The 22,213-nt window shown below is 38.1% G+C and overlaps 1 protein-coding gene across 1 annotated transcript in view; it reads left to right on the top strand.

Annotated features, from left to right (window-relative positions):
• Positions 1 to 8,076: 8,076 nt before the first annotated feature.
• Positions 8,077 to 22,213, top strand: part of NUGGC (nuclear GTPase, germinal center associated) — a 115,780-nt gene continuing 101,643 nt past the window's right edge. Inside the window, 1 exon segment of the mRNA XM_051973600.1 lies at positions 8,077 to 8,203. Within this exon segment, the coding sequence (XP_051829560.1) occupies positions 8,077 to 8,203 (127 nt within the window).

Raw genomic sequence — 22,213 nt, 5'->3', positions numbered from 1 at the left:
TTCTATACCAACCCCATATTAACCAAAAGATTCCATCTCTGTAGTTAAAATGTCTTACTCAGAAATGTATGCAGTTTACAGCACTCTACAAATGCTAGTGGTGGTTTGACTAGGGAAGAGTGTACATGTTCTGTATAGCCAAAGAAAATACTTAACTTTTTTTTATTGCTGTAGTTCCCTATTGACTCCTTTTGAATTTAGAATGTGGTAAACCCTCCAGATCTTTCAGATAAACTGTTGTCTAGTAACACTTTCCCTCTCCACAACTAGCAAAGTTGTTTTCTCCCAGCTTATACATTATTACCCATCATTAAGCTCTTGGTAATAAGAGTATTAAAATTTCCTGAGAACATTGTATCTTTTTCAACAGCAGAGGGTGCTTTTATGTCACTGTAGAAATGGGTTTAATTCTCAAGAGAAATCAGAATGAGGAGGCCAATGACATTTTGGGGGATATTTAAACTTTATGGATGAGTAAGAGACACATTGTCAGACTTGCTCCAAGTTGTAGAAATGCCAAATGATGGAACTTGAAGCTAAGAATGACTTAGAATATTAATTCAATATGAGACAAAGTGTCAAATATGCTGAGCAACCTCCTGGTGAAGATACTGTGTCTGTTCCCTATACCTTCACTTGGAGGAGAGAGTGGTGGATAGGATGAATAAGCTGAATTCAGTCTAAAAATCTAAGGGGTGAGATGATGTTTTTGTCTGTGTTTTGAGATAGTATGTATCCAGGTAAGACTAACTTTCTCATCAGATTTGTAATTCAGACTTGTGAATTAAATTTTACAAAGGAGCTTGTCCATCTCATCTTTACCCCAGTAAATTAATTTACCTTGGGTGAAGAAGATCCCAGGAAGGATTTGTCAACTGCTTTGATCTCTTGGAAAGAGGAAAGGAGAAAGAATGGGAAGGGATGGAGCTGGATGCAAAATTGAAGTAGATGTACTTTTGGTATTCTTTCCCCTTCAAAGTCTTGTAGCTAACCCAAAATTCTTCACTTCACTTCTCACTTTAATCTGCCTGTTTGCTTTTCCTTCAGTTCTTTATGCTTCAGAATTGTTTCTTGTATCTTCTTAGTGCTAAGCCCCACTTCCCTACTTTTTCCCAAAACTTCTCTACTAGTAAGTAGTTTTTTTTTAATTGTCAGATTTAGACAATCTGAATTATTGGAAGTCTGCAGTATTTTTAAAAGTTACTTTTTTGAATTATTGTTGTCTTTTGTTCTTGAAGAGGACCATGACATCAGGGAGTGATACCGTGGCATGCAAATGAGTTATATTGAAGTGAGGAGCAGCTGTACAAAGTCACAATTTCATTTGGTTCTCCAGAGTCATCAGGGTCCAGTGATCAGATTATGATCAGGACAACTGGAGATGGTCCTGGATACTGTGGAAGACCTTGGCTTTTTTGAGCAGTGGTCTTTATTAACAGGTCTCAGTTTGACTGAGCCAATGCTCAGTCAGTTATTTAGGCGAGGTAAGAATTGGCCAAGAAAACTTCCCAGAACCAAATCTGGGAAGGGAAGACCTTGAAAATTTCAGTTGCTATTTACATTCACTCTTGAGTCAGTCAGAGCCCAAACAGACTAAGTGGGCCTTGACCTGAGACTTATTGTTGACTAATCTATGAGAACCAGAATCATTTGGGATTTAAAACTTGGTCCTTAAAAAAGAAACCTATGGGTAAATCCCAAGATACCTTGGGATATTTCAGTGATCAAAGGGGAAAAAAAGTTTGGGCAGAGCACACACAGGTAAGGGTATTATTTTGGAGAAAAGCAGATTAAAGCAGCATATTCTCAGTAACATGATTATGAATTTGTGTTATTTTCCTGCTCTTCTTGTATTCAATATTTTTCTGGACATGGCATTATACTGTTTTTAGTGTCTTAATGAAAATATAATTATTTACAGTTTACTGATCTTTCACCTATTGCCCTACTGCTTCAGAAGCCTTATAGGTTTTTTATTATGTTGCTCACATTCATTTGGGAAAAATCTTACTGAACCTACTATGTATAAGTCTCTGTCAGGTGTGGTGGGGAAGGCAGAGGTAAATAAGGTGAAATTCCCACCCTTGTAGAACATCAGCCATCATTTGATTCTGGCATGAGCTTAGTAGGAGATCTGTAATTCAAGCCCTTTTGGGAAACTTGTTTAAGGAAGTTTGAAGGGAATTTCAATGCAAATCCTTTTACTATCTAGCAAATATAAAAGGGCAGGAAGGAAAACTACATGCTGGGCTGGTTTTACAAAAAGATCACTTCCAGTTAGGTTCTGAGAAGCTCATATGGAGAAAGGACTTTTTGGTAGGGAAGTGATAGCAATTGGGCAGCCAGATTTGTGGAAATTGCTTGGGGGAAGCAGGGAAACAATTTGATCAAACTCCTTACACATCTGTTTCATCACTATCTGAGAGGACACCACTCTGAAACTTAATTTTTGGGGTTGTGATAAAGGTTGTTGATAATCTATCTGTACTCATTCCTCAATTATTATCAAACTCTCACCCTGTCATATACTCCAGTGATTCTGAAGCTATGGTTGTCATTATTTAAACTTCTTTTAGACCCCCATTGCCTAATCTCTTTATTACTCTCAACCTAACACCTCTCATGTCTTACTGTAAAGTTATGCTCTTTTCACTGTGCCCTTTGGAATGCCTGCTCTATAGGTAATACGTTTATTTTTTTAATTAATCCACTATCTTCACCATTGACAATTTTCCAGGGTTTTTTTTTTTTTTAATCTTTTTCAAAATCCCAAATCTCTTAAAGCTTTCTTTCATTCTTTCCCCTCACTTGAGAATCTGGCTTATTAGTTTATTGAAAAAAAATTGAGGCTGTTTGCTAAGAGTTTACTGATCCCTGTATTCAACTTTAGCTAGCCTAATAATAGTTGGATCCAATGGGATCTGGGGTTGATGAATTTGTAAAGGGATCTAGTTCACCTTGAATATAAACTAATCTTGAAGAGGGGACCCCGAAACTAAAAATCCTTAAAAAAGAAAATCTCCTTCAACTCTGCCTCAGTGAAGGACCCCCACCTCGAGGGACAAACAGTTTCATCCTTGTTATCTAGTGGGGTTGATTCAGTCCTGAAACTCATTGAATTCTATTCAAATCCCAGCCCAAGCTGATGATCCAACTCGGGCTGTCCCAGCCTCCACTAAGACATTCGATATAAAAGAGCCAAACTAAAATCCTCTCTTTGCAGAGGTTCCAAACATACCAGCTATGCCATGCTTGGGATGCCAAGGGCCTCTGGGAATATTCTTTACCATTGCCACCCTCTCTTTACCCTCACCTATTTCCCTAACCAGACTTTATTATGCCTCTCTGTCAGAATTTCTAACCTTACTTCCCAATCCCCATAATAAACCCTTTTATCAAGCTAGGTTTTCGAGTCTGTAAATTCCTTTACAGAGAACCTCTGTGCTGCCAGAAGGGAGTCCTCAAAACTCCCTACCCTTGCACTAAATCCAAAGGGGGTTTAGGGGAACCAAACCTCTCCATTTGGTTCCCTGACCAGGAATCCCGAATATCTGGACCCTCAGAGCCAAGTTGGGTTTTGAGCTGTTGGAGGAGTATTCTCCCTGGGAGAATATCTGTATTTTCTGACAAAAGGCCTTCTTTTGTCTCAATCTCTAAAGGAAGTGGACACCCAGACCTGGTTTTGGACTGTTGGGCCCACTGGCTCAAGCAATATTCTCCAGGGGAGAATATCTGCATTTTCTGGCAAAAGGCCTACTTTTTGTCACACTCTTATTTTTAGAGATAGTGGGTCCAGGAAATCTAGAACTCTAGATAAGGTAAAAGACTTTTTTCCCCCCCTATTCTATAGTGAACACCCAAGCCACCGGGGTCAGGATTGGGTCATTGTTAGAGATCTATGCTCATGCACAATTCTTTCTCAGGGACGCCCTATGTGAATTGCTGTGGACTGACAAAAGACCTCCTTTTGTCTCACTCTCTGTCTCTAGAGACATCTAGACACACAAGAGATGCTGCAAGAATTTGGGAAAACTAAAAGCTTTTACCTTTCCACAATCTAGAAACACCTCTGCCTCTAAAGATCCTTCCTTGAGCAAAGATACTTAGCTTGAGTAAATTCCCTAGGCCTAGCTCTCCAGAGGCAAAGGGCCTTCCTTTACATTTCAAGGTACTTCTAAACTCCTTTTTCTCTCACCAGAAAGCCCTGCCCTCAGGCAGGAACTCCGAGACACTAGAGGAAGTGTCTCTTGATATAAAGAGCTGAAACTCTGAATAGATGCACTGGAATCAGACAACGGAGCACTAAAGGCTAATTACCTATTGGACAATAACTCTATTAGCATATGCTTGGAAAAATGGCCCTTCTCACTATTCTGTGCTCCAAATTTTAGTGTATACAGATAATCATGGAAGGGATTAGGGTGTGGAGTGAGACAAGCCAGAGTCACTTTGGAGGACTACGAGAAGGGAAGTTGGTGGAGAGTTTGTGGCAGTTTTGTCTATCCCCTTCACTTCTCCCTCTAAAGACCAAGAACTTTTGCTTATCCTGACTCTGATTCTGAGGTCTCCTGGGAGCTAACTTGGACTTTACATTTTGGGGTCTAAAGCCAGTACTCTCTTCTATCTGTCCTGGGGAGATAAATGGAAATATTTAAGAGAAGTCAAGTTTGAGCCCTCAAGCTTCTCCCACTCTGCTGTTAAATACAGCTCTTTGGATCTCTAATCATCAGGCTGTAGCTATGAGGAGAAAGGTCAATGAATTGCAGTGGAGCCTTGGAGACATCTCTCTACCCTTGCTTGCTACTCCCAGGAACTACAGGGGTTGAGCCAATTTCCCTAATGCCCTGTCCTCTGACAGGAGTTTGGGATTGTTCAGCTCCCCCTCCCTCAAGTTCCATCTTGGAATCGAGAGGGGAACCCTGGGGTAAGAACATTGCATTTCTTTCTCCCTCACTCTCGCTGGGCACCTCTAGTCTTTCCTCCCCCTCCTCCATAGAGTGGGGATCACTAAAGAATCAAAGCCTTTTTCAGACCTCTCCCATATGGCTTGGTAACCTGTCATTTAAATGCTCCTATCCTGTCCACTTTTTGGGATACCGTACAATGGGGAGGTTGGGGACTCAATCTTATCTTCTCAAATCTCCGGAAAAGTTTTTCATCAACTTCTAAACTAACTAACAGAAGTTTATTAGCATTCTGGACAAGCAGGCCACTCCTCCCAGAACCTCTGTCTGGCTCTTAAAGGAGCCGAAGCTTCCAGCCCCTTCAGGAAGCATGCTTGTCCTATACATTTTAAAACTGGGCTTGGTTTCCCTAATTTGGTCATCCTGCCTTAGAGCAGTGCTTCCTGTCACAGCTTTTTAACTGAAGAAGCCTCAAAACTATGCTTTTGCATGCTTATGGGGCTGTCTACAAAGATGGGGGATTCCAGACTGCTCTTGGTTTTTTTTTTTTCCTAGTTTCAGAGCACTTAAAGTGCCACTTCCTCAGCTCCTTGTGGAGAGATGAATAGCCTAGATGTGAAAAGCAGGCTATGTCCTTTCTCTCACTTTCCTACCCAACTTTTCAGGTGGGAACTTTTCACTCCTAATTTTCTCAGTCCCAAGAATTTTTGCTCTTAGCATATTCTCTCCTGTTTTTCTGGATTGGCATTCTATGTCCCTACCAACAGTTACAGGTTTCTTTCCTAAGCTCCAATCCTAGCCAGGTTGCAACTACAAGAAAGACCTTTGTAATGATGGTTGGGAAATAAAATTCCAAAGCAATTTAATTAAATTGTTAAGAGAATGAAGATAGCTTCTTTCTTTGTTTTCTCTTCTTATTCTCTGACTGCAGTGGGGCAATAAGGAGTTAAAGGGAGATAATGAAACTATTTGAAAACTCCTTAACTACTTTCAATTTGGTGCCTCTTAAAAAGGAAAAAAGGCCTTTTCTGTTGCCTTTTCTCTAGCTTTCAGAGTTCCCTTGTGGGGATTCCTGTGGTGTCTCTCTCTAGACTTGTTCTCTATTCTATAGCTAGTCCCTGACAAATTCTGCCTTGCTCTGTTGTGCCACAGTTCTCTTACTGCCTCAGTTTCCTAAATTGATCTCTATCTTGCCACAGTTTCTCTGGCATTACAGCTCAAGGAGCATTTTGTTGCTTTCCTTCTCTAGAAAAGGGCGAGGGGCTATAGAATCTGGATACTGTCTAGTATTGGGTGAGGAGCTATTGAATGAAGAACACTAAAGCTTTGTTTCCTAGAAGTTAAGGATTTCAGTCTTTCTAGTGATGTTTGATTTTCCATTTGGTGACTGTTCACAAGGTTTTTTTCAGTAAGCCACCACCCAGCCCTTTCTATAGCAAGGTGGACAGCTCGACACCCCAGGGCATGGTCTACCGCTGTCTGAAACTTCTATGCTCAGCAGAGTTTTTCCACAAGGACACTTACGGCCTAAAGCTCCTGCGAATTGACAAAAATTAAGGTTATCTTTCTCTCTTTTAGGGATGCCTATAGAAAACGGAAAAAAACCACAGAATTGGAAAGCTTGGAGCTTGGGACCTTTTCCCCTATCCCCAAAGACTCACCTTTAGGTTGTCTCTTAATGCAGAGACACTTGGCTTAAAAAATACCTCAACCTCAAAATTTGAACACTGATTAGATTAGCTGAAAGGGATCCAATCTCCCTCCACACATCAATATCTCAGTGTGCTCTTAAAAGTGCCTTCTTTTTTTCTTTCAAATCCTGGGATTGATTCTGACTTCTGCCCCAGTGGAAGTGTCTCTTTCAAAGCTGAAAAAAACTCCCAGCCTAAGGAGAAACTTGGGACTCACCCCCCCAACTTTTTCAGGGGTCCAAGGCCAATATACTAAGGCCAAAACTGGATGAGCGCATTTTGAGCCCTTGATGTTTCTCCCACTCTGCTGTTACAAACAGCTGTTTGTTTTTTTTTTTTTTTTTTTTTTTAAACTCTCACCTGAACTAAAACCCGAGATTCCCAGCTCTTTTTCTTCTCAGGGCAACTCAGGGCAGAGTTGCCTTTTTAATGCAAATCCCTTCCAGACTTAGGCTGGGAGCCCCAGAGGTTTGTCCTATAGGCCTCACGAAACCTGTCCGAAGAGACCCCAGCGTCCCGCTCTCTGCTAGGAATTTGGGATCTGGCCCTGTTTCCCCTTTTTCTCACCAGAACAGCCTGAACACCTCAGGGGATGGTAAGCTGGGTAGGTAATGCTGCTACTTTGCACTCCCTTTGGCCCCTTCCACTCCTTCCCATAAAGAGTAGGGATAGGTAGGGGAAAGGCTCAGGATCTTTGCCTAAACCATCTTGATGATTTTATGGTGAGCTTGAGGAACCAACTCTGTATTTAAAACAAACAAACAAACAAACAAACCAGCACAGACAGTTAAGCCATTTCTAAAAGCTTAAACTGCATTCTTATCTTTATCTACAGCCCTGACAAGTGGGGACACGCCCATCGCTAGACCCTGCCTCACAAAAAGATCAGCGGCTGTTTTTAATCAGCATCATATGCATATATATATATAATAGCACATATAATAATAAAAACAAAATTTTGTTTTTAATCAAAAGCCTCTTAATTGAAACGGTCTAAAAATTAACCCTGGGATAGCCATTAACCCCAGGGATTCAGAGCACTTTTTTTAAAAAGCCTATGGACATCAGTGGCTTTTAAACATAATAGGTATCAAGACCTGAGTAATCCCTGCCACCCTGACACCACCCCAGGAGAAATTAACTTTCCTGGAAATTGGAGTGAAAGGACTAAACTCTAGGCTACTTAACACTTTTTACTATAAACAATGAACTTTTTGCTCCTAACATTTTCTCCTACTTTTCTTGGGCATTAGATATTGTTAGATGGGCCATCAGCATTCTTACAGACAGCCCATAGAAGGGACCTGAGGCATTTCCTGTTAAAAGGCCCCATTCCCGAATGTGGCCATCTCAACCCCGGATGACACCCCACTTTTAATCTGCTCCTGAGATCTATTTTCCCTGGACTTCAAACTTTGGATTCTCATCTGTCCTTCAGCCTGGACAACATGGGATGACTGACCGGGACAAACACCCCTTAGATGCCCTGCTGCCATTCCCAGACCCCTCACCTCACGCATGAACCCCCAAAATCTTTACGACCCTTGCCAGCTCGAAGCAGTTACATGAAGGAGAGATCTTCACCCCTTTATCCCAATGCATTTGGAGGTGACTGCTTGAAGGAAAATGAAGAGGGGACCCCGAAACTCAAAATCCTTAAAGGAGAAAATCTCCTTCAACTCTGCCTCAGTAAAAGACACCGCCTCCAGGGACAAACAGTTTGATCCTTGTTATCTAGTGGGGTCAATTCAGTCCTGAAACTCATTGAATTCTATTCAAATCCCAACCTCAAACTGATGAGCCAATTCGGGCTGTCCCAGAGTGGGAAAAAAATTCAATATAAAAGAGCCAAACTAAAACCCTCTCTTTTCAGAGGTTCCAAACATGCCAGCTATGCCATGCTTGGGATGCCAAGGGCCTCTGTCCACTGGGATATTCTTTACTAGTGCCACCCTCTCTTTACCCTCACCTATTTCCCTAACCAGACTTTATGTCTGTCAGGATTTCTAACCTTACTTCCCAATCTCCATAATGAACCCTTTTATCAAGCTAGGTTTTCGAGTCTGTAAATTCCTTTACAGAGAACCTCTGCGCTGCCAGGAGTCCCCCAAACTCCCTACCCTTGCACTGAATCCAAAGAGGGTACAGGGGAGCCAAACCTCTCCAGTCTTATCTATAACAGCCACAAACCACTCAGAATCAGCCTGTGGTTCTAGATGTTTTCCAGAGACTATTATACAGACCATTTCCATTTCTTAGGACTCCAGGAACCTAGGTAGGGGGAGAGAAGTTCATATTTCCTTGTGCATGTCATTGTCCTACCAGTGATTTGTAATGATCAATAAACTCCATAGATTAGATTAAAAGAGTGTGAGTCAAGAGAGTAGTTGTCAAAGCTTCCTTTTAGCCATCAAATATCATTGGACTGAGATTTCTTGCTTGTGCAGGGATACTTTCTCACCTTAGTACTCCAATCATTTTAAACTTTTGATCAACTTAGTATCATATCTTTCTTATTAGACTTATTTCTTTTATCTTTTCCTTTTTTTAAAAATACCTAAGTTCTAAAAGCACTAGCCTTAGAAAAGTTCTAATTTCTCATAGTACAGAGGTAACCAGGGCCATAACTAACACAGAATAAAGATATTCTAAGTGCCTATTACAAGCCAGCCACTGTGCTAAGCAAAACAAAGAAAAGCATAGGATAATCCCTACCTTCAAGGAGCTCACAATCTAATGGGCAAACACAATACAAAAAGAAGCTGAAAGGAGGAAATTATGAGTGGTTGGTGAGGGGCAGGAGGATGGAACCCAGTGCCTGAGGGTGGGAAATTATTGGAGTACATAAGAGTTTTAGAGTTTATTTTATCTTGCAGAATGATGAGTTTCTGGAGATGATGAATTCCAGGAGAGCAACCTGGTGGGAAATGATGAAGTAAATGAATACCTGGGGTAACCTCAAACAGAATCTGGGAGAATCTCCCTGACTATCTCTCCACCCTTTTTTAATAAGAGGGAGGAAGGGACCCCAGGAACAGGTGGTACTGAGAAGATTTGGGTTTCAGAGTTGTTTTTATTTAATAAAATGATGAGTTTACAAAATGAAAGGGGGCTTTGTCCCAGGGCTCCAGAATCTTCTGGGGAAATAATGCTTTTACCCTGAGAGAGCTTAGTTTTCCATGGTGACCATTGTTTGTTTGTCTTGCTTTGTATTCCTTCACTGGCCCATACTGCCACACAGTACCATCATGGGGATTTTACCATTAAAATGCTCTTTTCCAATGCCCATCTTTACCTCCAAAGTCTCTGCAGGAATGAGGGCCAGATTTTAGCCTTCTGCCATAACTGCATCTGCTCCCTATCTTCAACTGTTTTGCCTTAAAGTTTAAAAAAAAAAAAAAGTCTGAGATCTGTAGGAAAGGCTTTAATTAAGGTCCTAATTACAAATTGTGTCTACTGCAGATCAGCCAAGATGGTGGAGTAGAAGGATGTCTGTCCCCTACAACTCTACAAAGATTTATAAAATGCATCAGAATAAGTCCTGATGGGGAAAAAACAAGAAAAAAATTATACTCCTTAAATTTCTACAGTTGCCTCATGAAGCCTAGGAAAACAAAAGTCTGAACATTGGGAATAGGGTTTATCTAGGATTAGCCACACAAGAGTCTTCCAAAATGGGGATTGAACAAAATTTTGATTGCAGTTGTGCACAAGGCTCCATAGTAGTATTTATCTGGTACAGAGGGGTCTGCCTTTGTGCAGAGATCAGGATCAGGTGCCAATTGTCTGAATCATAGATCCTAGGCAGATTAAGAACCCACATCTAAAACCAGGGAAGACATGGTAAAGCGTTTTAGGCTTGTGTCCTCAGCTAGGAGAAAGTATAGAAGCAAACAGTAACATTTGTGGCTCTAACCCTAGGAGCTGAATGGGAACTGAGATCCATTCCCTGGCCAGCTCTGAATTTTGTAGGCCAATACCCAAGTCAGGAAGTGGGATACACTAGGGGAGAAAAAGAAGAAAGGAAAATTATCTTGGGGTATATGTATAAAAGTCCATATAAACTAGGAGGAAAGTGGGGGAAGCTGTCAACATTTAAATCTCACTTTAAACTGATCAAAGGAGAGAAGAATACATGTATAATTTTGGGTAGAGAAATACATTTCACTCTGAGAAATAGAGGAGTGCTGTAAAATGGAGGATAGATTAACAGAGGGATTATTACTAAGTAAAGTAGACTCTAATCACAGAGGGGGATTATGGAAGAGAGGTTTAAAATGAAAGGATTAGAACCTATATTTGGGTTTTAGGCAAAGAATGCAATGACCAACCATGATTTCAGAAGACAAATGATGATGCATGCTATTCATTCCTGACAAATAGGTGAGGGTTTTGGGATGCAGAATGAACTGTGCATTTAAAAAAATAATAATGTATTTTAATATACTTTGCTTTATAAATCATGTTGAGCTATACATTTTTACATGGATTATATAGAAATTTGCATATTTTATAGGGTTTTCTTTTTTTCAAAGGTGGAGGTGGAAATGGAAAATAAATATTAATTAGAAATAATTTTTTAAAAATTCTATGTCTACTAAGGAACAGTCTATACATAAGCATGTGCACATACTTGGAAATATGGAAATATGGAAATATGACTAATAGAATGGTTACTAGATGGTGTATTCTTTAACCATGAAAAGTTTGAAAGAAAGAAAAATGCAAAATGGTCTTCAGTTTCATGTGATTTTTTCCTTTCCCCCCCCCCCAGTTATCAGCAGAGTTGCAAAAAAGAAATGAAGATGCTAAGAATTTCACTATTTTTCATTTGTCTATTAGCATTAAGTATGAGATCCTTCTTCAATATTCACTGAGTTGACATATTAGTATTCCTGATATAAATGAAACTAGAATACAAAGGCAAATTGCCTCTAAGTGGATCACAAGCTCTTCATTTTAACTCTGAATGGATTTTCATGTTCAAAATTTTCTTTAAACATAAAAACAAACCACCAAGGCTTTTATTTTTTATCTTCTTTTTTTTTTTTTTTCATTTTAAGTTTCAAATTCCCTCTTCCCACCCCCACCTACTGAAAAGACAAATGATATTATTGATATCAATATACAATAACTCATTAAAAACACTTCCATCTTGGGTTACAAAAAAAAAAGGCAGAAAAATAAAGTAAAAAAATATTCTTTGATTTGTACTCAGTGCTCATCAGTTCTTTATGTGGAGGTAGATAACATTTTTCATTATAGATTCTTCAGATTTATTTTGAATTATTGTGTTGATTTAGAGTAGCTAAGTCTTTCACAAATGATCAACAATACAATAGAATGTCTACTGTGTATATGTGTTCTTATACTGCTCACTTTACTTTGCATCAATTCAAAGAAATCCAGGTTTTTCAAAAAGCATTCTGCTCATCAGTTTTTTTTTTTAATTTAAAATAGTATTTTATTCAAATTACATGTAAAGATAGTTTTCTTTTTTTTTTATTTTAGTAAAGATAGTTTTCAACATTCACTTTTATAAGATTTTGAGTTACATATTTTTTCCCTTTCTCTCTTCTCCCTCTTCCCAAGATGGCAAGCAATCAGATATAGGTTAAACCTTTACAGTAATATTAAACATGTTTCAATGTTGGGCATGTTGTGAAAGAAGAATCAGAACAAAAGGGAAAAAAAACACAAAAAGAGCGAAAATAACATGCTTTAATCTGCATTCAGATTCCATAATTCTTTGATGTGGATTTTTTCTAATGGGTTTTAATTGTCTCTTATTATTGCATTGCTGAGGAGAGTTGTCTATCAGAATTACCATTGCATAATGTTGCTGTTACCACAGTGTTTGCTTATCATTTCTTCTAGCATAATAATATTCCAAAATATTCATATACCACAACTTGTTCAATCATTCCCCAACTACAGATTCAATTTCTAGTTCTTTGCTACCTCAAAAAAGAGCTGCTATAAATATATTTGAACATATAGGTCATTTTCCCTATCTCTTTGGGACACAGATGTAGTAGTAGTGGTATTGCTGACAATTTTATAGCCTTTTAGGCATAGTTTCAAATTGTTCTTCACAACTGTTGGAACAGTTAAGAACTCCACTAACGATATATTAGCATCTCTGTTTTTCTACATTTACTCCACGATTTGTCTTTTTTCCTTTTTTGTCATGTTATCCAAAGTGATAGATATGAAGTAGTTATTAACTAAACCTAATATGCTTTTCTCTAGTCAGAGGTAATGATTTGATTTCTTTATCAATTGGTAGTGACTCTTATTTATAGAATTTAGGCTCAGTTACCTAAATATTTGAAAAAGTCTTTATCAGAGAAACTTGCTTTAAAATTTCTCTGCTAATTTCCTGCTTTCCTTTTAATTTTGGCTACATTGCTTTTGTTTGTGCAAAATCTTTTAAATTTCATATAATCAAAATGATCGATTTTACTTCCCATGATCTTTTCTCTTTTTTTGGTTATAAACTCTTTATCTATAGATCTGGCAAGCAAAATTTTCTATGCTTGTGTAATTTGTTTATAATATTATTCTCTTATTTTTAACAATGTATTATTTAAATACAAAATCAAAAAAGAAAAAATATTGCCATGTGCATAGCAAAACATGAGAGGATTCAAAATATAAAACAATAAATTTACATTTTAAGAAAGCCTATATAATAGATACTGTAATGTCGGAGAAACTGAGGCAAGATAGAGATTAGAAAGTTTTTAATATTTTATTAATTGGAGAGTATAATTGACTGGATAGTTTTCTTGTCTCAAAGTATCCAGTGATGAATGGGAGAATCCCAAGTCTTTATATATCTTTTTCAAACAAAGAAAGGAAAAAAGCAGGAACTTTTTTACAGAACCATTTGGTTCTGTCAGGATGGGGGCCTTCCCCCCCTCCCCCAATTCTTACTAAATTCTTACTAAAAGCCAGAGTCAGGATGTTTGAATAAACAGAATTAAAGGTGTCAATGTGGTATCCGGGATAGTCTTATCTTTTGGAATATTTTAGAGGCGGTAGTGTCATGAATTCTTGAGGGCAGAAGGAGTTAGGAGCCAGGAAGTCTGATCTCCCCCTCATCTTGAGCCTCACATTGACAATTTATAACCTTAGAGCAAATGGTCTTCAGTCTTAATAGACCAGAGCGGGGTTTTACAACTAAAGGGGATTGAGGCAGAACAATTAAGAAAACTGAGGTAGAACAATTCAGGGAAACTCAAATCAGGACAATAAGGGAAACTAGTGCAGGGAAACTGAAGTAGAACAATTCAAAGAGACTGTGGCATAACAATACTACACATTATATTTAGATTTTTTTCTTTGCTTCCTTGTAAGTTTTCTTTTTGTTCTCTGTGTTGCCCTTTGTAGTTTATTCTTTTTCCCTCTTTCCCTCCTCCCCTAAGAAAGTTACAATAAAGCTTTGATATATACATATACACAGACATACACATACATATATGCACATACATATGCCTATAATCATACACATACACACATACATTTATATATATCTATGTAAGACTGTGCTTATTTGTCCTCTTGTTTCTCTGATGGTAGATAACATTTTCATAAGTTCCAAGTCTTTCCATATTTTTCTAAATCTACCAATGCATCTTTTCCTACACCACACCAATAATCCAACCTTAAATAGTCTAAAATAATATTGAGTAATATGGCTAACATCATATTTCTCTAATTTTCTCTTTTGATTAAATCTATTTTAACTTTAACTTTGAGATCATGATTGCTCTCCTGCTTTTTTTTTTTAAACCTAATAAATTCTACTCCTAATCTTTATTATATTTGTGTGTATTTCATTCTTTCTGACTCCTCAGCTTTATCATCTCCTCCCATCCTTCACCTTTGCCTTCTTGTTTCTATCTGAATTTGGAAAACTTTTGTGGCTTTCCAAATATATCTATATATCAATATACCTATATCTGTATCTTTATCCCATCCCCATTAATCTATATACCTTTTTATATCTTATTCCTTTACTTTTATTTATTTCTAAATGTATATGTTGCTCTCTCTTTAAATTTGATTTGAGCAAGATTCCCTCTAAAAATTATCCTCTCTTTCATCCCTATTGCCTTACCCTCTAATTTCTTTATGAATTTAGAATTTAGAAGATTTTTATACTCTTCTAGATAAGTGTATTACTCCCTCTTTAACTCATCTCAGTGAGAGTGGATTTCCAGAACTACCAGCCCTCCTCTTCCATCTAATTCTTCTGTGTCAGTTCTTCCTCTTGTACCTGGTTTGTATAATTACGTTTTATCTTTTTCTGCAGTTTTGCTTTTTAGACTCACATGGCATTCAACTCTATCCCAATTTTTCTTTTGAACTGTCTACTTACTAATGATAATTTTAGACAAAGGATTTATGTTTTCATGTATAAAAAGTAAACATTTTGTTCTTATTGAGTCTCTTGTAATTATTCTTTGATGTTTACCTTATATTTCTCTTGGATCTTATATGTCAAATTTTGTGTTATATTCAGGTCTTTTTGCAAGAAAATTCTGAAAGTCTGCCAATTCACTGAATGTTCTTTTTTGTTTAGGATTATGCTTAACTTTGTGGGGTGTGATATTTTTGGATGCAAACCTAGTTTTTTTGCTCTTCGATATATATACCTTTCTGGTGTAAGTTTTACCCACCTGAGTAGGAATGACCCAAATCCAGAACTAAATAAATTTCCAGCCTTGAATTCATCAGCTAGTCTCCTTAACTTTCTTCTTTGAATGCCAGGGTAAAATGAATAGCCAATTGGATGGGGTACACTGTGCCTGCTCAGTTCCCAGGCAAAGCAGATTTGAGAGTGCTGCCTCCACAATACCCTCTCAGAGTTGGGATGTGGTCATGCCTGAGAAATTGTCAGAGCTTTCAGACTCAGGTATATGTCTCTAGATTTTGGAACCTTTCACCCTGCCATGAGAAGCAAGTTGAGCTGAGATAAGGGTCTAGTATATCCTGGTTTATTCTCTCACAGAAGGGAATAGGTAGAATACAACACTGCAATTCTTCCCAGGAATGTTATGTTAGGAACCAAAGGATCCTGCACTTGAATTCACTCTCACATTTTTCCATATCCAAAGGGAATGGTACTATTTGGGCATGAGACAACCTGTAGACATAGAAAGTGCTTTTGGTTCAGAATCTTTGCAGAGGACTTTAACAATTCTACCCAGGCATTGGTGTCTATTGCTTAAATCCTTGACTTGATTCCAAATCTTCCTAAGAAATCTATACCTCTTACATGTATTCCTAAGTTTCTCTTTGATCTGCATTTTCTAAATGTCCAGCCATTGGAGCAAACCAAACATTATTCCAGATTGAACAGGAAGTCCCATAAAATCCTTTATCAGGACACAAGTACTTATTCAAGCCTCTATAATTCTATAATTTGACAAGCATCAACTGAATTATATTTGCAGTACCTTTTTCAGTAACATGAACTCAAATCTTAACCCAATTTCTCCAGCTTTAGTCCCAAATATTATTATAGCAGGGGAGTAGCATTAATCCTTTATAACCTCCCCTCCTCAGAGGATTGATGAACTCCTTATAGGGAATCAGACATTGGATAGTTTGGGGTCCATTTGCCAATCAGCTCAAGTTCATTCAACTAATAGGGGTCCAAATATCTTTTTTGTGGTATGGGGTGAGAGTCTCAACTTCTGAAACTACTTCTGCTGTGAATGGGTGTTTTGAGGTAGGTCCTCTTACCATCTGGAGGACTTTGAGCTGATTGAAGATCCAGTGAGTTGAGTCAGACCCCTGAAATTGGTCAAAACAGCTGTATGGTGCTCAAAACCTAAAGGAAAACAAACCTAAGACAACTTAGAGAGTGCTAAGAGCAAAACCCTCATTTTTGGGAGGAATGCTTATATCTTCCCTGAAGATTCTGTAAATAGCTAATTAAGCATCATCTCTTTTAATAGAGACTTTATTACAACATAGGCAATTTTGTGAAAGGGGGAATCCCATCAGAATAACAGAGGTATTCACAAAATCTATCCTTTACAAGTCTCATTTGCCTGTACAAACTAAGATTTTGTGATAGAGATTTAACCCAAACTTCTACAGGAGGCATATGTGAAGCCTCTCTGCAAGTTATTTATTTTTTACCCTCTTCTGAACAGGTTTCAGGAGAAGGGAATTGATTCAATGGCACTTTCAGGATTCACTTGGGCTCCTAGCTGTGAGCAGTGAAAATAGATTTCACAAGAACCTTTGTAACCTGTTGCAGGCCTAAGAAAAGTTTCCACTAGCTTGGCTCTGGGATTAGAAGCTGGCCTGAAGGTGTTTACCATTCAGATTTCTAGATTGGCCAGCAGCTTTTCATATCAAATAAGTTATTCAAAAGAAAACATATTTGTGCACAGGACACACAGAACAAATATGCTATTCCCATATTAGTAACAGATAAAATTGACTTTTCCATTGATGTAGCAAAATATTCTATAAGAATCTTTCTAAAAAAACTTGAATACACTAAAATCCTCTTCTTTAAACCACAGGAGAGATGTTTTAGCTTTAGTTTCAATAATCAATAAGATAACAGATTCTACACAATTGGATCAATTGTTCTTACATTATTTTGAAGGATCTTTTATACGACACAATATATAGTAACATCACTAGGCCAAATACTCATTTACCTAATTACTTAGGACAGGGGTCTTCAAACTACGGCCCACGGACCAGATGCGGCCCACTGATGATATTTATGCAGCCTGCTGGGTTATGGCAAAATCAAACTGGAAGTGATGTTCGACCTAAACTCACGTTAGCAACCCACACTTCTGACACTGGGCTGAGGTGGTGGAGACAGAGTGTGAGGCGATACCGAAGTGAGGTGAATTTCCAGGCTGAGGTATGTGGTGTGGGGAAGGGAGAGAGATGCAGAAGATGGAGAACTGATGGCCCATGTCCTTGTACAGTAATGGCAGCCACCACAACAGACAGCCATGGGGGATGTACAGTGCATGCTGCGCATGTCACAGCCGCTGCAGGGGGAATTCACTGCAACAGTGAAGGTCGGAAGCAGGAGCTCGAAGAGCAGGAGAGAGTGTGGGAAACGGAGGCGTCACAGCACAGAGGCAGCTTGGAGGAAGTTGGGCATTGCAGTCTGTATGTCTCTGTGTGGGCAAAGTTATTGCTGGTATAGTTTTGTAGCACTGTATATAAAAGATAAAATATCAAAACTGAAAAATACATTGACAACTCAGCAAAATACTTTTGTGAAGCAGAAGCAGCTAAATATTTCATCACTGCGAGCAAGTTTTCAAATTGCCAAGCTAATAGCATGCTCTGGCAGACCATTCATAGAGGGAGAATTTGTTAAAGAATGCCTTCTTTCTGTTGCCAAAGAGATGTGTTCAGAGAAGACCAATTTATTTAGTACAGTGAGTCTTTCAGGACCTACAATTACATGGAGGATTGAAGAAATGGGAGACAATCTGCATCAGCATTTGCAAAACTCCATAAAAAAAATTTCATATTTTTCCTTGGTACTCGAAAGCAATGATGTTTGTGATTCTGCACAACTTCTAATTTTTATTCCTGGGACGAATGATTATTTTGAAGTCATAGAAGAGCTTGTTGCACTGCAAAGCATCAAAGGAATGAGTACAGGAGAGAATATCTATGAAAAGGTTTGCCAAACTATGAATGGTTTGGAGCTGGACTGGGCTAAACTAGCCAGCGTGACAACTGATGGTCCTCCTAGCATGGTGGAGTCTAAGAAAGGAGTAATTGCTCGCATTTACCAAGAGATGGACAAACATAACCATTCACATCCAATAGCCATACACTGCCTCATCCACCAACAAGCGCTGTGTAGTAAATCACTGAAGTGGGACTCTGTTATGAAAATTGTGGTATGTTGTGTTAACTTCATTAGAGCTAATGCACTAAATCACAGACAATTTCAGGAATTTCTGTCTGAGCTAAATGTTGAGTATGAGGATGTTCTATATCACACAGAAGTCCATTGGCTGAGTCGAGGGAGAGTTCTGAAACGTCTCTATGACTTACTTCCACAGATCACAACTTTCCTGCTTCCAAAAAACAAAAAAGTACCAGAGCTCAATGATGCAGAATGGAAATGGCACCTTGCCTTTCTGACAGATGTAACAGAGCTACTCAACAATTTCAATATGCAACTTCAAGGAAAGGGGAAGCTCATCTGGGATATGCAATCACATGTCAAAGCATTTGAAGTAAAGTTAGGCCTCCTCATCAAACAAGTGAAGGAGGAAAACTTCTGCCATCTCCCCACAACTCAAAATCTGTTAGCAGAAAAACTGCTGATTGCATTCCCCAACAAAACATGTGTGGATTCACTGGAAAAATAGCAAAAGGAGTTCCAACTTAGATTTAAAGAGCTTCATCTCCATGAATAGGACATATAGCTTTTCCGTAACCCATTTTCTATTGAGATTGAAAATGTGGATACAATTTACCAAATGGAACTGGCTGAACTGCAGAATTGTGACTCTCTGAAAGACACATTCAAGTCAAGCAGCCTTCATAATTTCTATGCATCTCTCCCCTCTGAGACATATCCTTATCTCAGGAACCATGCATTCGAAATGGCAACCATCTTTGGCAGCACTTATATCTGTGAACAGACTTTTTCTAGAATGAAACATTTGAAATCTCCAAGCAGATCAAGACTAATGGATGCACACTTGCATCACTTGTTATGACTAACAGTGACAAATATGGAACCAGACCATTTACCATTTACCATCTCTTTAGACAAAAGCAGGCCCATAGTTCCCATTGAAATATTGGTAAGTTTGTTGATTTAACTTTACTTCATTTTAAATATTGTATTTGTTCCCATTTTGTTTCTTCACTTCAAAATAAAATATATGCAGCATGCATAGGAATTTGTTCATAGTTTTTGTTTTACTATAATCTGGCCCTCCAACAGTCTGAGGGACAGTGAACTGGCCCCATATTTAAAAAGTTTAAGGACCCCTGACTTAGGATATAAAGACTACATATTTTCAGATTGAAAATGACAAGATAGAATTTACTAAAATTGTTCTTGTGGCTTCTATTGACCACTTACTCTGATTATAGAAATTTACCATAAGAAGAAAAAGCAGAAGCATGATAATAATAGCCAACAATCCCATCTTAGCCAATTCGGGAATCCATTTGAGTAACAATAGTATTTCTCTCAAATAGTGGATTAGTAACTTATTCAGATAGTCATTTCCAAATTCAAAACTGAAAACAATATCAGTTTTAATTCCAAGAGATTTCATCTCAACAGCAAGTTTCACTAATCAGAGGTCTTTAGATCCTAAACTATCTATTCCATGTGCCTGCAGAGCATAGCCAAAACTATATGTAGTATTGTTGGGTTGAAATCCTGCTTTAGAAACTTCAAGAAAGCTATAGATCATATTTACTATCATATTCATTAAACATTGAAACTGTGATGCACTTAAATAATTTTGCTGATGACAGATGGAGATCTTGGTAGAAGTAATCATTTTTAAAAAACTTGTAGTTCCTAACTCTGTGATCCTGGGCAAATCACTTAACCCCAATTGCCTCATTAAAACAAACAAACAAACAAAAACCAACTTGCAGTTCTGGCAAACTTCTCTTAAAAGTTCTTTGCATTGCTAAGCAGTAGTGATGAGGTGTGGTAATGAATGAGTGAGGTTCTTTCTGCTCAGAGACCAAATTCGGAAGCAAAAGAATTCACTAACCCCAGAAGCTATGGCAAAAGAGGAGGCTTCATTGTTTAAAAAACACCAAGAGGTATTCTCTTAGCAGGCATATCTTTCTCAATGGAGAAAGATCTGCAAAGAATCAATTTCCAGAAGATCTTTTTTATGAGTAAGTCTAGGGGAAGTTTAATAATTCTCAATTGAATGTGAAATCTTTCCTGGGATTGTGACTTGATCATAATCAAGACTTGTGACAAGATCAATAGGAGTTTAATTTGCTCTTGAATGGTACAGCTTATTGAACTCTGAGAGGATGTGAGACCATTTGGAGCTATAGATCAAAGGGGACATGGTTTTTGTGATTTTACATAATTTTACAGAGTTCACTTAGGTCATACAGAGTTCACTCATGTCAGTAGAACCTTTGATACAACACCACAAATGACTTGAAAAATAAAAACAAATATTCAATTATTAACACCATGTAAACATAAGTTATTCTTTTAAACAATAGAGGCAATTGATGTTAAAGGAATTTCATTTAACCAGCTGGAGGGGACCACAGAAGGGTAGAGATTGAACATGAGTGAATATGATGAGGTATAGAGTGGTCTAGATTTCTGGTGGTCTAGAGGTTAGTGGCTATGAGATAGTTATTAAGAATCCCCATTAAATTGGCTGCAGGTTCTAGGAGTGAAAGAATTCACTTATTCCCTAATATCAGTTGCAAAATGAAAGTTTATTGTTGTATAGAAATCAGTTTAACCAGAGACTGACTTCTATAGTGGCAGATCTAGGGGAAAGAGTTTTGCACTGAGGATGCAGTTCTCAGTGGACAGAAAGTAATGGCAGCTGAGGGAGCCACCGAGGTCTATCTGCAAAGACTTTAGTTGATGGATGCTTATTATATTGGTTATCTTAGTGGGAGGTTGGGAAACCTGAGCAGATCAGAACCAGTGGAGTCTGGGAGAGCCTAAGTTGGCTCAGATCCAGTGGGGACTGGGAGAAGCCTGGATTTCCTATTGGAATTCAAAGGGATGCTTTTGACCAGGATTTGTGAATCAAAGGCTCTGGCAAGGCAACTTGTCTGGGGAAGATATGTCTCAGCCAGGAGGGCTGGGAATCTGAAAGGAATCACAGATCAATAGGAAATACAGTTTTTTAAAGGGACCCCAACCCACTTCAAATGGACTGTTTTTCTCACTTCTCTCCACCCAGGGGAAAGGGCTCAGATGCTGCAGCCACATCCAGTAGAGGAAGGATGGACTATGCACCTTCCCTAACCAACAGATCTACAATAAAAATATCATGTAAATAATTAGCATAGTTTCCAATCCTTAAATACCAAAAAATCCTAATCAAGATTTTTTTGGAAATTTAAAGATTGAGTAGATTGGAATTTTATTCTTAGATCCAAGCTTTTCCCAAACTTGACAAGTTTATGAATTAGGGGAAGAAATCCCAGAGCAGGGGCTGAGTCTGCTTCCCCTTTCTGTCTAACCCCACCTTTTCTACCCTTAGAGTTGCTGGGGCTTTCCAATACACAATAGCAATTATCAATATTAGATTTCAATATTATTACAATAACCTCAATAATTTAATTAACAATCTCACAATTTTCATAAGTGACAGCCAAATAGAAGTGGCCTATCACAAAATTGGATAGGAATCTCATGTAATTTATGGTCAAGTTTCTAATTTTAACACACTCCAATTGAAAAAGTTATTTTAAACACTGGGAAATGAATATAAACTGCTTGCATTTTCGTTTTACTTCCCGGGTTATTTATACCTTCTGAATTCAATTCTCCCTATGCAACAAGAAAACTGTTCCGTTCTGCACACATATATTGTATCTAGGATATACTGCAACCCATTCAACATGTAAAGG

Source organism: Antechinus flavipes, chromosome 2 (genome assembly GCF_016432865.1).
Source record: "Antechinus flavipes isolate AdamAnt ecotype Samford, QLD, Australia chromosome 2, AdamAnt_v2, whole genome shotgun sequence".
In the NCBI taxonomy this organism is placed as follows: Eukaryota; Metazoa; Chordata; class Mammalia; order Dasyuromorphia; family Dasyuridae; genus Antechinus; species Antechinus flavipes.
Note: the sequence above shows the minus strand (reverse complement) of the source record. Positions and strands in the feature narration are given on the sequence as shown.